The 15,482-nt window shown below is 39.2% G+C and overlaps 1 protein-coding gene across 6 annotated transcripts in view; it reads left to right on the top strand.

Moving 5' to 3' along the window:
* The window catches only part of HEPH (hephaestin), an 87,262-nt gene that overhangs the window by 11,491 nt on the left and 60,289 nt on the right, over positions 1-15,482 (top strand). For all 6 annotated transcript variants that reach the window (XM_047092538.1, XM_047092535.1, XM_047092540.1 and 3 more), the window contains exon 7: positions 1,191-1,327. In XM_047092538.1, the coding sequence (XP_046948494.1) occupies positions 1,191-1,327 (137 nt within the window). The remainder of the gene's footprint in view (positions 1-1,190; positions 1,328-15,482) is intronic.

Below are 15,482 nucleotides of genomic sequence, written 5' to 3'. Positions count from 1 at the left end.
AGCTCCTGGGACCAGCCCACCACCTATTACACCCTCTCAGAAATCTTTCACTTCACTTAGACATTACAATCATTGTCTGGCTGGAATTACATGACACAACTGTTAGCCAAATTCTTGTGGTCCCTTAGAGAGTTTGCTCTTGGGAAGCTACAAAGATTTTTGTAGGGTTATGTCATATTCTCAGCAAAGGATCCAAGTAGAGTTTGAGATTGCTCCTGTTATGATCCCAGGCCACATTCAGAAAATGAAACTCAAAAGAAACCAGAACAGTTGAAATGGCATTTATCCAATTCTTCTTTATTTGACTCATTGTTTACCTCATGGTCCCTTCCTTTCTTTTCTACAGCCTGAAGGAGGCAATTGAAAAGGAGTGTAAAAAGCACTGTGAGAAGTGTAGGAAGAGTGGGAGAAACCCTCCTTGTAGCCATTCCATTCTCACCCTTTTGGAAGAACTTCTCCAAATTCTCCTACCTCACCCATGAATCATGTAGGGAAAATAGAGCAGAAGGTTAGTTCCCTATTCAGTTGCTAGGCCTTAACTTATACTGACTCACTGGGCTATCAGTGATTCCAGATCTTTTACAGAAGAGGTACTTAGTAAATGACTAGGAGAGTTTTGGGTGGAATATTCTAGGGCACCTGTCGTGTTTATTCTTCTAGTGAGGAATAATGGAATGAATCTGCAGAAACCATAAAAAAGTAGGAACTTGGATCTCAGCATAGCTTCTAGAATCTCCAACTGTGCTTGCTAAGTTTGTTGGCTTTCATTTTTAAGTTAAGAATATTTTTTATTAAGGTGAGAAAGGATCTTGAATACATGAGGATAATTAGGACATGTATAAGGCTATGTAACTTAAGAGGGCAGAACTTTTCCCATTGTCTGGAACTTGCTAAGGGAAGATTTCAGCCTACTATAAAGAATCCCAACCATTAAAACTCCAATAGCAAGAAGGATTGTTTTCTCTGAAAATAAGTCCCCTGACCTTTGAAAGACTCAAGCAGGCAGAAGCTATATGTCATTAATTAGTGGTGTCATCAAAGGATATAACTTCACTGTGTGGAATTTAACCTGGGTTATCCCTGAGGTTCTTACTAAACATAAGTACCCATAACTTAATGAGACCAAGGATGAGATGGGGATCTATATGATACATAATTAAATCATATGACATTTACCTCTTTATATCCAGTGGCTCAGATAAATTCTTCCAGAAGAGCTCCAGTCGAATTGGGGGCACTTACTGGAAAGTCCGATATGAAGCCTTCCAAGATGAGACATTCCAGGAAAAGGTGCAGATAGAGGAAAATACGCATCTTGGAATCCTGGGTGAGGAATTCTTAACATATGAAATTCATTTACTGGAACCTGAGAACTGGTGAGGACTTAGACACTGGAACCTGGGGCACCTCAGAGGTACACTTGAAACAAACATCTCCCAAACTGAGTCCTGAGGGATGAATATCTGGTGAAAAAAAGGCTACAAGTCTGAATGTGTTTGCAAAACACTAGGTTAAACGTGGTCAAATAGTGTTTGCTGCAGGACTTCTCATAAACTTGTATTGATTTTTGTTCATCAAAAATATTCAAAATGTGAAGAATATATAGAATTCACCATACTTAATTCCTGAACTTTTTATTAGTGAACATCTTCTGGTAACACTGTTATACAGATCACACTTTAATTTTTTTTAACATTTGTTTATTCTTGGGGGGGGGCAGAGAGAGAGGGAGACACAGAATCTGAAGTAGGGTCCAGACTCCGAGCTGTCAGCACAGAACCCAACATGGGGCTTGAACCCACGAGCTGCAAGATCATGACCTGAGTTGAAGTTGGATGCCTAACTGACTGAGCCACCCAAGCGTCCCCAGATTACACTTTTAGAAGTGCTTCTCTAGGTGTATTTCTGAAGGGATATACAAGGCAGTAAGACTGTTCAGGTTCCTGGCAATATGAGACCAGGAACAGATTGGCATGACATGCAGACATGCTTGCTATAGTGAGGGATATAGTACAAGGTTTAAAGCCTGATCCTGGATAAGGCATCCAGAAGAATAATATTCTGTAAAGCACAGATATAGCAAAGTTGGGTGTGGTTTAGCCACTTGGTAGAGCCAGGAAGTAAAATAGATTGGATGGAAGAAAACTTTTGTAATGAAAGTAATGGAATTGGCCATGTTCTGGGGTTAAGTGTGTGTCAGTTGATTCTAGGAAATATGAACATAGACAACAGGTATTACATCTGCTGGACAGGAAGATACAAGGAGCAGAAAGCCACTTTGGGAAAGAAGGTGGGCCCTGAGTATTAAGAAGCTATCATTAGCTGATGTCCAGTATGAGTTTCAGTCTTCTTTGTTCTTCAACATTTTTATTGGGAAAACATACATATAGCATAAAATTTAACATCTTAACCATTTTAAGTGTACACTTCAACGGCATTAAATACATTTCATAGTGTTGTGTAATCATCACCACTATCCATCTTCATAAATCTTTTCATCTTATGAAACTGAAACTTTACACCCATTAAACAATAACTTCCCATTCTTCCCTCTCCCTAGTTCCTGACAACAACTGTTGTACTTTCTGTCTCTATGATTTTAACTACTCAAAGTGCCTCATATAAGAGGAATCATGCAGTATTTTTCTGTCCATGACCAGCATATTTCACTTAGCATAATGCCTTCAAGTTTGATCCACATTGCAGCATATTGCAGAATTTCCTTCCTTTTTTTTTCTTGTCATCTATCATTCTCATGTCTTTATTTTTTATTAAATTTAAAAATTTTAATTCTCTTATAGTTAACATACAGTGTTATATTGTTTCAGGTGTATGATACAGTGATTCAACAACTGCATATAACACCCAGTGCTCATCATGACAAGTGCACACCTTAATCCTCACCACCTATTTACCCCATACACCCAGGTCCCTTGCCCCTGGTAAACAGTCAGTTTGTTTTTTATAGTTAAGAATCTATTTCTTGGTTTCTCTCTCTCTCTTTTTTCCTTTGTTCCTTTGTTTTGTTTCTTAAATTCCACATATGATGGATATTGTATGGTATTTATTGTTCTCTGGCTGACTAATTTCACATTATACTCTAGCTCCATCCAAGTTAGTGCACATCACAAGATTTCATTCTTTTTCGTGGTTTAATAATATTTCATTGTATGTGTATATTATATTTTGTTTATCCATTCATCTATCAGTGGACACTTTGGTTGCATCCACATTTTGGCTATCGAGAACAATGCTACTATGAATATGGGTGTACAATATCTCTTTGAGACATGCTTTGGATACCTTTTGTTATGTGCACAGAAGTGGAAATGCTGTATAATATGGTAAATTTATTTTTTTTAATTTTCTAAGGAACCACCGTACTCTTTTCCATAGTGGCTGTAACATTTTGTATTTCCACCAACAGTGCACAAGGGTTCCAATTTCTCCACATCCTTGCCAATGCTTGTTTTCTCTTTTGTTTTGTTTTGTACTGTATTGTTTTTGTTTTGATAGTAACCATCCTAAGAGGTATGAGGAGGTATCCCATTGTATTTTTTTGGGGTTTTTTTTTATATATATGAAATTTATTGACAAATTGGTTTCCATACAACACCCAGTGTATTTTTGATTATCATTTCCCTAATAATTGGTGATGTTGAATATCCTTCCATGTTCCTATTGGTCATTTGTACATTTTTTAATTTAAATTCAAGTTAGTTGACATACAGGGTAGTCTTGGCTTCAGGGTCCTTTGTGTATTCACTGGAGAAAAGTCTATTTAAGTCACTTGCCCATTTTTAATTGAGTTTTTTTTTTTGTTGTTGTTGATTTTTATATTTATTTATTTATTTATTTATTTATTTATTTATTTATTTATTTTTTATATGAAGTTTATTGACAAATTGGTTTCCATATAACACCCAGTGCTCATCCCAAAAGGTGCCCTCCTCAATACCCATCACCCACCCGCCCCTCCCTCCCACCCCCCATCAACCCTCAGTTTGTTCTCAGTTTTTAACAGTCTCTTATGCTTTGGCTCTCTCCCACTCTAACGTCCTTTTTTTTTTTTTTTCCTTCCCCTCCCCCATGGGTCCCTGTTAAGTTTCTCAGGATCCACATAAGAGTGAAACCATATGGTATCTGTCTTTCTCTGTATGGCTTATTTCACTTAGCATCACACTCTCCAGTTCCATCCACGTTGCTACAAAAGGCCATATTTCATTTTTTCTCATTGCCACGTAGTATTCCATTGTGTATATAAACCACAATTTCTTTATCCATTCATCAGTTGATGGACATTTAGGCTCTTTCCATAATTTGGCTATTGTTGAGAGTGCTGCTATGAACATTGGGGTACAAGTGCCCCTATGCATCAGTACTCCTGTATCCCTTGGGTAGATTCCTAGCAGTGCTATTGCTGGGTCATAGGGTAGGTCTATTTTTAATTTTCTGAGGAACCTCCACACTGCTTTCCAGAGCAGCTGCACCAATTTGCATTCCCACCAACAGTGCAAGAGGGTTCCCGTTTCTCCACATCCTCTCCAGCATCTATAGTCTCCTAATTTGTTCATTTTGGCCACTCTGACTGGCGTGAGGTGATACCTGAGTGTGGTTTTGATTTGTATTTCCCTGATAAGGAGCGACGCTGAACATCTTTTCATGTGCCTGTTGGCCATCCGGATGTCTTCTTTAGAGAAGTGTCTATTCATGTTTTCTGCCCATTTCTTCACTGGGTTATTTGTTTTTCGGGTGTGGAGTTTGGTGAGCTCTTTATAGATTTTAGATACTAGCCCTTTGTCCGATGTCATTTGCAAATATCTTTTCCCATTCCGTTGGTTGCCTTTTAGTTTTGTTGGTTGTTTCCTTTGCTGCGCAGAAGCTTTTTATCTTCATAAGGTCCCAGTAATTCACTTTTGCTTTTAATTCCCTTGCCTTTGGGGATGTGTCGAATAAGAGATTGCTACGGCTGAGGTCAGAGAGGTCTTTTCCTGCTTTCTCCTCTAAGGTTCTGATGGTTTCCTGTCTCACATTTAGGTCCTTTATCCATTTTGAGTTTATTTTTGTAAATGGTGTGAGAAAGTGGTCTAGTTTCAACCTTCTGCATGTTGCTGTCCAGTTCTCCCAGCACCATTTGTTAAAGAGGCTGTCTTTTTTCCATTGGATGTTCTTTCCTGCTTTGTCAAAGATGAGTTGGCCATGTTTGTGGGTCTAGTTCTGGGGTTTCTATTCTATTCCATTGGTCTGTGTGTCTGTTTTTGTGCCAATACCATGCTGTCTTGATGATGACAGCTTTGTAGTAGAGGCTGAAGTCTGGGATTGTGATGCCTCCTGCTTTGGTCTTCTTCTTCAAAATTCCTTTGGCTATTCGGGGCCTTTTGTGGTTCCATATGAATTTTAGGATTGCTTGTTCTAGTTTCGAGAAGAATGCTGGTGCAATTTTGATTGGGATTGCATTGAATGTGTAGATAGCTTTGGGTAGTATTGACATTTTGACAATATTTATTTTTCCAATCCATGAGCAGGGAATGTCTTTCCATTTCTTTAAATCTTCTTCAATTACCTTCATAAGCTTTCTATAGTTTTCAGCATACAGATCCTTTACATCTTTGGTTAGATTTATTCCTAGGTATTTTATGCTTCTTGGTGCAATTGTGAATGGGATCAGTTTATTTGTCTTTCTGTTGCTTCATTGTTAGTGTATAAGAATGCAACTGATTTCTGTACATTGATTTTGTATCCTGCAACTTTGCTGAATTCATGTATCAGTTCTAGCACACTTTTGGTGGAGTCTATCGGATTTTCCATGTATAATATCATGTCATCTGCAAAAAGCGAAAGCTTGACTTCATCTTTGCCAATTTTGATGCCTTTGATTTCCTTTTGTTGTCTGATTGCTGATGCTAGCACTTCCAGCACTATGTTAAACAACAACGGTGAGAGTGGGCATCCCTGTCGTGTTCCTGATCTCAGGGAAAAAGCTCTCAGTTCTTCCCCGTTGAGGATGATGTTAGCTGTGGGCTTTTCATAAATGCCTTTTATGATCTTTAAGTATGTTCCTTCTATCCCGACTTTCTCAAGGGTTTTTATTAAGAAAGGGTGCTGGATTTTGTCAAAGGCCTTTTCTGCATCGATTGACAGGATCATATGGTTCTTCTCTTTTTTTTTGTTAATGTGATGTATCACGTTGATTGATTTGCGAATGTTGAACCAGCCCTGCATCCCAGGAATGAATCCCACTTGATCATGGTGAATCATTCTTTTTATATGCTGTTGAATTCGATTTGCTAGTATCTTATTGAGAATTTTGGCATCCATATTCATCAGGGATATTGGCCTGTAGTTCTCTTTTTTTACTGGGTCTCTGTCTGGTTTAGGAATCAAAGTAATACTGGCTTCATAGAATGAGTCTGGAAGTTTTCCTTCCCTTTCTATTTCTTGGAATAGCTTGAGAAGGATAGGTATTATCTCTGCTTTAAACGTCTGGTAGGACTCCCCTGGGAAGCCATCTGGTCCTGGACTCTTATTTGTTGGGAGATTTTTGATAACCGATTCAATTTCTTCGCTGGTTATGGGTCTGTTCAAGCTTTCTATTTCCTCCTGATTGAGTTTTGGAAGAGTGTGGGTGTTCAGGAATTTGTCCATTTCTTCCAGGTTGTCCAATTTGTTGGCATATAATTTTTCATAGTATTCCCTGATAATTGTTTGTATCTCTGAGAGATTGGTTGTAATAATTCCATTTTCATTCATGATTTTATCTATTTGGGTCATCTCCCTTTTCTTTTTGAGAAGCCTGGCTAGAGGTTTGTCAATTTTGTTTATTTTTTCAAAAAACCAACTCTTGGTTTCGTTGATCTGCTCTACAGTTTTTTTAGATTCTATATTGTTTATTTCTGCTCTGATCTTTATTATTTCTCTTCTTCTGCTGGGTTTAGGCTGCCTTTGCTGTTCTGCTTCTATTTCCTTTAGGTGTGCTGTTAGATTTTGTATTTGGGATTTTTCTTGTTTCTTGAGATAGGCCTGGATTGCAATGTATTTTCCTCTCAGGACTGCCTTCGCTGCGTCCCAAAGCGTTTGGATTGTTGTCTTTTCATTTTCGTTTGTTTCCATATATTTTTTGATTTCTTCTCTAATTGCCTGGTTGACCCACTCATTCGTTAGTAGGGTGTTCTTTAACCTCCACGCTTTTGGAGGTTTTCCAAACTTTTTCCTGTGGTTGATTTCAAGCTTCATAGCATTGTGGTCTGAAAGTATGCATGGTATAATTTCAATTCTTGTGAACTTATGAAGGGCTGTTTTGTGACCCAGTATATGATCTATCTTGGAGAATGTTCCATGTGCACTCGAGAAGAAAGTATATTCTGTTGCTTTGGGATGCAGAGTTCTAAATATATCTGTCAAGTCCATCTGATCCAGTGTCTCATTCAGGGCCCTTGTTTCTTTATTGACCGTGTGTCTAGATGATCTATCCATTTCTGTAAGTGGGGTGTTCAAGTCCCCTGCAATTACCACATTCTTATCAATAAGGTTGCTTCTGTTTATGAGTAATTGTTTTATATATTTGGGGGCTCCGGTATTCGCTGCATAGACATTTATAATTGTTAGCTCTTCCTGATGGATAGACCCTGTAACTATTATATAATGTCCTTCTTCATCTCTTGTTACAGCCTTTAATTTAAAGTCTAGTTTGTCTGATATAAGTATGGCTACTCCAGCTTTCTTCTGGCTTCCAGTAGCATGATAAATAGTTCTCCATCCCCTCACTCTGAATCTAAAGGTGTCCTCAGGTCTAAAATGAGTTTCTTGTAGACAGCAAATAGATGGGTCTTGTTTTTTTATCCATTCTGATACCCTATGTCTTTTGGTTGGCGCATTTAATCCATTTACATTCAGTGTTATTATAGAAAGATACGGGTTTAGAGTCATTGTGATGTCTGTATGTTTTATGCTTGTAGTGATGTCTCTGGTACTTTGTCTCACAGGGTCCCCCTGAGGATCTCTTCTAGGGCTGGTTTAGTGGTGACAAATTCCTTCAGTTTTTGTTTGTTTGGGAAGACCTTTATCTCTCCTTCTATTCTAAATGACAGACTTGCTGGATAAAGGATTCTCGGCTGCATATTTTTGCTGTCTAGCACCCTGAAAATCTCGTGCCAATTCTTTCTGGCCTGCCAAGTTTCAAAAGAGAGATCAGTCACGAGTCTTATAGGTCTCCCTTTATATGTGAGGGCACGTTTACCCCTTGCTGCTTTCAGAATTTTCTCTTTATCCTTGTATTTTGCCAGTTTCACTATGATATGTCGTGCAGAAGATCGATTCAAGTTACGTCTGAAGGGAGTTCTCTGTGCCTCTTGGATTTCAATGCCTTTTTCCTTCCCCAGTTCAGGGAAGTTCTCAGCTATGATTTCTTCAAGTACCCCTTCAGCACCTTTCCCTCTCTCTTCCTCCTCTGGGATACCAATTATGCGTATATTATTTCTTTTTAGTGTATCACTTAGTTCTCTAATTTTCCCCTCATACTCCTGGATTTTTTTATCTCTCTTTTTCTCAGCTTCCTCTTTTTCCATAACTTTATCTTCTAGTTCACCTATTCTCTCCTCTGCCTCTTCCATACGAGCCGTGGTGGTTTGCATTTTGTTTTCCATTTCCTTTAAAGCGTTTTTCAGCTCCTCGTGACTGTTCCTTAGTCCCCTGATGTCTGTAGCAAGAGATTCTCTGCTGTCCTGTATGCTGTTTTCCAGCCCAGCGATTAATTTTATGACTATTATTCTAAATGCACTTTCTGTTATATTATTTAAATCCTTTTTGATCAGCTCATTAGCTGTTGTTATTTCCTGGAGATTCTTCTGAGGGGAATTCTTCCGCTTGGTCATTTTGGATAGTCCCTGGTGTGGTGAGGGCCTGCAGGGCACTTCCCCTGTGCTGTGGTGTATAACTGGAGTTGGTGGGCGGGGCCGCAGTCCGACCAGATGTCTGCCCCCAGCCCACCGCTGGGGCCACAGTCAGACTGGTGTGTGCCTTCTCTTCCCCTCTCCTAGGGGCGGGATTCACTGTGGGGTGGCGTGGCCTGTCTGGGCTACTTGCACACTGCCAGGCTTGTGATGCTGGGGATCTGGCGTATTAGCTGGGGTGGGAAGGCAAGGTGCACGGCGGCAGGGGGGGCAGGCTTAGCTCGCTTCTCCTTAGGTGATCCACTTCAGGAGGGGCCCTGTGGCAGCCGGAGGGAGTCAGATCGCTGCCGGAGGTTTGGCTCCGCAGAAGCACAGAGTTGGGTGTTCGCGCGGAGCGAGCAATTTCCCTGGCCGGAGCCGGTTCCCTTTGGGATTTTGGCTGGGGGATGGGCGGGGGAGATGGCGCTGGCTAGCGCCTTTGTTCCCCGCCAAACTGAGCTCTGTCGTCCGGGGGCTCCGCAGCTCACCCTCCCTTTGTCCTCCAGCCTTCCCGCTTTCCGAGCAGAGCTGTTAACTTCTGACCTCCCAGACGCTAAGTCGCGCTTGCTGTCGGAACACAGTCCGTCAGGCCCCTCCGCTTTTGCAAGCCGGACTCGGGGGCTCTGCTTGGCCGGCGAGCCGCCCCTCCGCCCCAGCTCCCTCCCGCCAGTCCGTGGAGCGCTCACCGCTTCGCCGCCCTTCCTACCCTCTTCCGTGGGCCTCTCGTCTGCACTTGGGTCCGGTGACTCTGTTCTGCTAATCCTCTGGCGGTTTTCTGGGTTATTTAGGCAGGTGTAGGTGGAATCTAAGTGATCAGCAGGACGCGAGGTGAGCCCAGCGTCCTCCTACGCCGCCATCTTCCCAGAATTGTTGTTGATTTTTAGGAGTTTCATATGCATTATTGATATTAATCTCCTATCAGACTTAGGAATTGCAAATATTTTTTCCCCATTCTGTGGGTGGTTTTTAACTCTGTTTATAGTGTATTTTGATGCACAGTTAAAAAAATACTGAAATTCATTATGTTTATTTTTTTCTCTTATTACCTATGCTTTTTGTGTCATATCTAATAAATCATCAGCAAAGCAAATGTTGGGAAGTTTTCGCCATATGTTTTCTTACCAGAGTTGCATAGTTTTAGATCTTAAATTTACGTCTTGAATATATTTTGAGTTAATTTTTATATATGGTAATGAGGTATTAAATAGAAGTCCCACTTTATTGTTTTGCATGTGGAAATCCAGTTTTCTCAGCATTATATGTTTATTTTTTTATTTATTTATTTTTTTGCATACATATTAGTGCCTTTTATTTTATTTTATTTTATTTTATTTTATTTTTTTATATATATGAAATTTATTGACAAATTGGTTTCCATACAACACCCAGTGCTCATCCCAAAAGGTGCCCTCCTCAATACCCATCACCCACCCTCCCCTCCCTCCCACCCCCCATCAACCCTCAGTTTGTTCTCAATTTTTAAGAGTCTCTTATGCTTTGGCTCTCTCCCACTCTAACCTCTTTTTTTTTTTCCTTCCCCTCCCCCATGGGTTCCTGTTAAGTTTCTCAGGATCCACATAAGAGTGAAACCATATGGTATCTGTCTTTCTTTGTATGGCTTATTTCACTTAGCACCACACTCTCCAGTTCCATCCACGTTGCTACAAAAGGCCATATTTCATTTTTTCTCATTGCCACGTAGTATTCCATTGTGTATATAAACCACAATTTCTTTATCCATTCATCAGTTGATGGACATTTAGGCTCTTTCCATAATTTGGCTATTGTTGACAGTGCTGCTATGAACATTGGGGTACAAGTGCCCCTATGCATCAGTACTCCTGTATCCCTTGGGTAGATTCCTAGCAGTGCTATTGCTGGGTCATAGGGTAGGTCTATTTTTAATTTTCTGAGGAACCTCCACACTGCTTTCCAGAGCGGCTGCACCAATTTGCATTCCCACCAACAGTGCAAGAGGGTTCCCGTTTCTCCACATCCTCTCCAGCATCTATAGTCTCCTGATTTGTTCATTTTGGCCACTCTGACTGGTGTGAGGTGATACCTGAGTGTGGTTTTGTTTTGTATTTCCCTGATAAGGAGCGACACTAAACATCTTTTCATGTGCCTGTTGGCCATCCGGATGTCTTCTTTAGAGAAGTGTCTATTCATGTTTTCTGCCCATTTCTTCACTGGGTTATTTGTTTTTCGGGTGTGGAGTTTGTTGAGCTCTTTATAGATTTTAGATACTAGCCCTTTGTCCGATATGTCATTTGCAAAAATCTTTTCCCATTCCGTTGGTTGCCTTTTAGTTTTGTTGGTTGTTTCCTTTGCTGTGCAGAAGCTTTTTATCTTCATAAGGTCCCAGTAATTCACTTTTGCTTTTAATTCCCTTGCCTTTGGGGATGTGTCGAGTAAGAGATTGCTACGGCTGAGGTCAGAGAGGTCTTTTCCTGCTTTCTCCTCTAAGGTTTTGATGGTTTCCTGTCTCACATTTAGGTCCTTTATCCATTTTGAGTTTATTTTTGTAAATGGTGTGAGAAAGTGGTCTAGTTTCAACCTTCTGCATGTTGCTGTCCAGTTCTCCCAGCACCATTTGTTAAAGAGGCTGTCTTTCTTCCATTGGATGTTCTTTCCTGCTTTGTCAAAGATGAGTTGGCCATACGTTTGTGGGTCTAGTTCTGGGGTTTCTATTCTATTCCATTGGTCTGTGTGTCTGTTTTTGTGCCAATACCATGCTGTCTTGATGATTACAGCTTTGTAGTAGAGGCTGAAGTCTGGGATTGTGATGCCTCCTGCTTTGGTCTTCTTCTTCAGAATTCCTTTAGCTATTCGGGGCCTTTTGTGGTTCCATATGAATTTTAGGATTGCTTGTTCTGGCTTCGAGAAGAATGCTGGTGCAATTTTGATTGGGATTGCATTGAATGTGTAGATAGCTTTGGGTAGTATTGACATTTTGACAATATTTATTTTTCCAATCCATGAGCAGGGAATGTCTTTCCATTTCTTTAAATCTTCTTCAATTACCTTCATAAGCTTTCTATAGTTTTCAGCATACAGATCCTTTACATCTTTGGTTAGATTTATTCCTAGGTATTTTATGCTTCTTGGTGCAATTGTGAATGGGATCAGTTTCTTTATTTGTCTTTCTGTGGCTTCGTTGTTAGTGTATAAGAATGCAACTGATTTCTGTACATTGATTTTGTATCCTGCAACTTTGCTGAATTCATGTATCAGTTCTAGCAGACTTTTGGTGGAGTCTATCGGATTTTCCATGTGTAATATCATGTCATCTGCAAAAAGCGAAAGCTTGACTTCATCTTTGCCAATTTTGATGCCTTTGATTTCCTTTTGTTGTCTGATTGCTGATGCTAGAACTTCCAGCACTATATTAAACACCAGCGGTGAGAGTGGGCATCCCTGTCGTGTTCCTGATCTCAGGGAAAAAGCTCTCAGTTTTTCCCCATTGAGGATGATGTTAGCTGTGGGCTTTTCATAAATGGCTTTTATGATCTTTAAGTATGTTCCTTCTATCCCGACTTTCTCAAGGGTTTTTATTAAGAAAGGGTGCTGGATTTTGTCAAAGGCCTTTTCCGCATCGATTGACAGGATCATATGGTTCTTCTCTTTTTTTTTTGTTAATGTGATGTATCACGTTGATTGATTTGCGAATGTTGAACCAGCCCTGCATCCCAGGAATTAATCCCACTTGATCATGGTGAATAATTCTTTTTATATGCTGTTGAATTCGATTTGCTAGTATCTTATTGAGAATTTTTGCATCCATATTCATCAGGGATATTGGCCTGTAGTTCTCTTTTTTTTACTGGGTCTCTGTCTGGTTTAGGAATCAAAGTAATACTGGCTTCATAGAATGAGTCTGGAAGTTTTCCTTCCCTTTCTATTTCTTGGAATAGCTTGAGAAAGATAGGTATTATCTCTGCTTTAAACGTCTGGTAGAACTCCCCTGGGAAGCCATCTGGTCCTGGACTCTTATTTGTTGGGAGATTTTTGATAACCGATTCAATTTCTTCGCTGGTTATGGGTCTGTTCAAGCTTTCTAGTTCCTCCTGATTGAGTTTTGGAAGAGTGTGGGTGTTCAGGAATTTGTCCATTTCTTCCAGGTTGTCCAATTTGTTGGCATATAATTTTTCATAGTATTCCCTGATAATTGTTTGTATCTCTGAGGGATTGGTTCTAATCATTCCATTTTCACTCATGATTTTATCTATTTTGGTCATCTCCCTTTTCTTTTTGAGAAGCCTGGCTAGCGGTTTGTCAATTTTGTTTATTTTTTCAAAAAACCAACTCTTTGTTTCGTTGATCTGCTCTACAGTTTTTTTAGATTCCATATTGTTTATTTCTGCTCTGATCTTTATTATTTCTCTTCTTCTGCTGGGTTTAGGCTGCCTTTGCTATTCTGCTTCTATTTCCTTTAGGTGTGCTGTTAGATTTTGTATTTGGGATTTTTCTTGTTTCTTGAGATAGGCCTGGATTCAGCATTATATGTTTAAAAGACTGTTCCCACAGAAAAGGTCTCTTCAACAAATATTGGCAAACATGCAAAATTTTGGAACTGCACCACTTTCTTACACTATACACAAAAATAAATTCAAAATGGATTAAAGACCTAAATGTGAGACCTGAAATCATAAAAATCCTAGAAGAGAGCACAAGCATAAATGTCTCTGACATTTGGCGGTATCAACCTTTTTCTAGATATGTATACTAAGGCAAGGGATACAAAGCTAAATAAACTATTGGGACAACATAAAAATAAGAAAGCTTCTGCACAGTGAAGGAAACAGTCAACAAAGCTAAAGGGCATCCTACCCTATTTGCAAATTATCAACCTAATATTTGCAAATTATTATCCAATAAGGAATTAGTATCTAAAATATATAAAGAAGTTACACAACTCAACACTCAAAAACAAATAATCCAATTAACCATGGGCAGAATAAATGAACAGACATTTCTCCAATGAGGACATTGAGATACCCAACAGACACATGATAAGATGCTCAACATTACTCATCATTAGGGAAATACAAGTCCAAACTACAATGAGGTATCCCCTCACACCTGTCAGAGTAGCTAAAATAAAAAACACAAGAAACAACAAGTGTTGACAAGAATTTGGAGAGAAGAGATCCCTTTTGCACAGTTGGTGGGAATGCAAAGTGGTGCACCCACTTTGGAAAACAGTATGGAGGTTCCATAAAAAGTTAAAAATAGAACTACCCTAGAATCCAGTAATCACACTACTGCATATCTACCCCCAAAATATAAACACTAAATCAAAATACAATGCTAAAGCAAAGGGATACAACCATCTGTATGTTTATAGAAGCATTACTTACAATAAGCAGATTATGGAAGCAGCCCAAGTGTCCATTGATATAAGAAGATATATATATAGATAGATATAGATATACATCTATCTGTATACATATATATGTATATATATACACATATATATATATATATACACACATATATCTTCTTTATATATAATTCAGCCATACAAAATAATAAAAGCTTGCAATTTGCACCAACATGGATGGTGCTAGAGAGTATAATGCTAAATGAAAAATGTCAGTCAGAGAAAGATAAATACCATATGATTTGACTTCTATGTGTAATTTAAGTAACAAAACAAATGAGCAAAGGAAAACAAAGAGAGAGAGAGAGAAAGAAATAGAGAAGCAAAACAAGAAACAGACTCTTAACTATAAAGAAAAAACTGTTGGTTACCAGAGGGGAGGTGCGTGGGGGGATGGGTGAAATAGGTGGTGGGGATTAAGGAGGGCACTTGTGATGAGCACCAGATGTTGTATTGAAGTGCTGAATCATTATTATACACCTGAAGCTAATATAACACTGTATGTTAACTACACTGAAGTTAAAGTAAAAATAAAAATAAAGAAGAAAATACCCTTGCTAGTTACAATTCTATTCAGACTTTCTATTTCTTTTTTTTTTCTTTTTTAATTTTTTTTTCAACGTTTATTTATTTTTGGGACAGAGAGAGACAGAGCATGAACGGGGGAGGGGCAGAGAGAGAGGGAGACACAGAATCGGAAACAGGCTCCAGGCTCCGAGCCATCAGCCCAGAGCCTGACGCGGGGCTCGAACTCACGGACCGCGAGATCGTGACCTGGCTGAAGTCGGACGCTTAACCGACTGCGCCACCCAGGCGCCCCCAGACTTTCTATTTCTTTATGCTTTAGTCTTGGTAGGTTTTCTGTTCTAGGACTTTTTCCATTTCATCTAGGTTACCCAATTTGTCAGTGTACAATCATTCATAGTACTATCTTATAATATTTTTTATTTCTGTAGAATTGGTAATAAAGTCTTCACTTTTATTTCTTATTTTAGTAATTTGAGTCTTATCTATTTTCTCTTAATCCATATCTATGACAGTTAGTCAATTTTGTTGATCTTTTCAGAGAACCAACTTTTGGTTTCATTGATTTTCTTTATTGTTTTTCTTTTCTATATCTTATTTATCTCTGATCTAGTCTTTATCAGTTTCTTCCTTCTTCTATTTTTGGA

Source organism: Lynx rufus, unplaced genomic scaffold (genome assembly GCF_022079265.1).
Source record: "Lynx rufus isolate CCGP_SWC_20201006 ecotype Redwood Valley unplaced genomic scaffold, mLynRuf1.p SCAF_30, whole genome shotgun sequence".
NCBI classification, from domain to species: Eukaryota; Metazoa; Chordata; class Mammalia; order Carnivora; family Felidae; genus Lynx; species Lynx rufus.
This window is presented reverse-complemented; position numbering and strand designations above follow the sequence as displayed.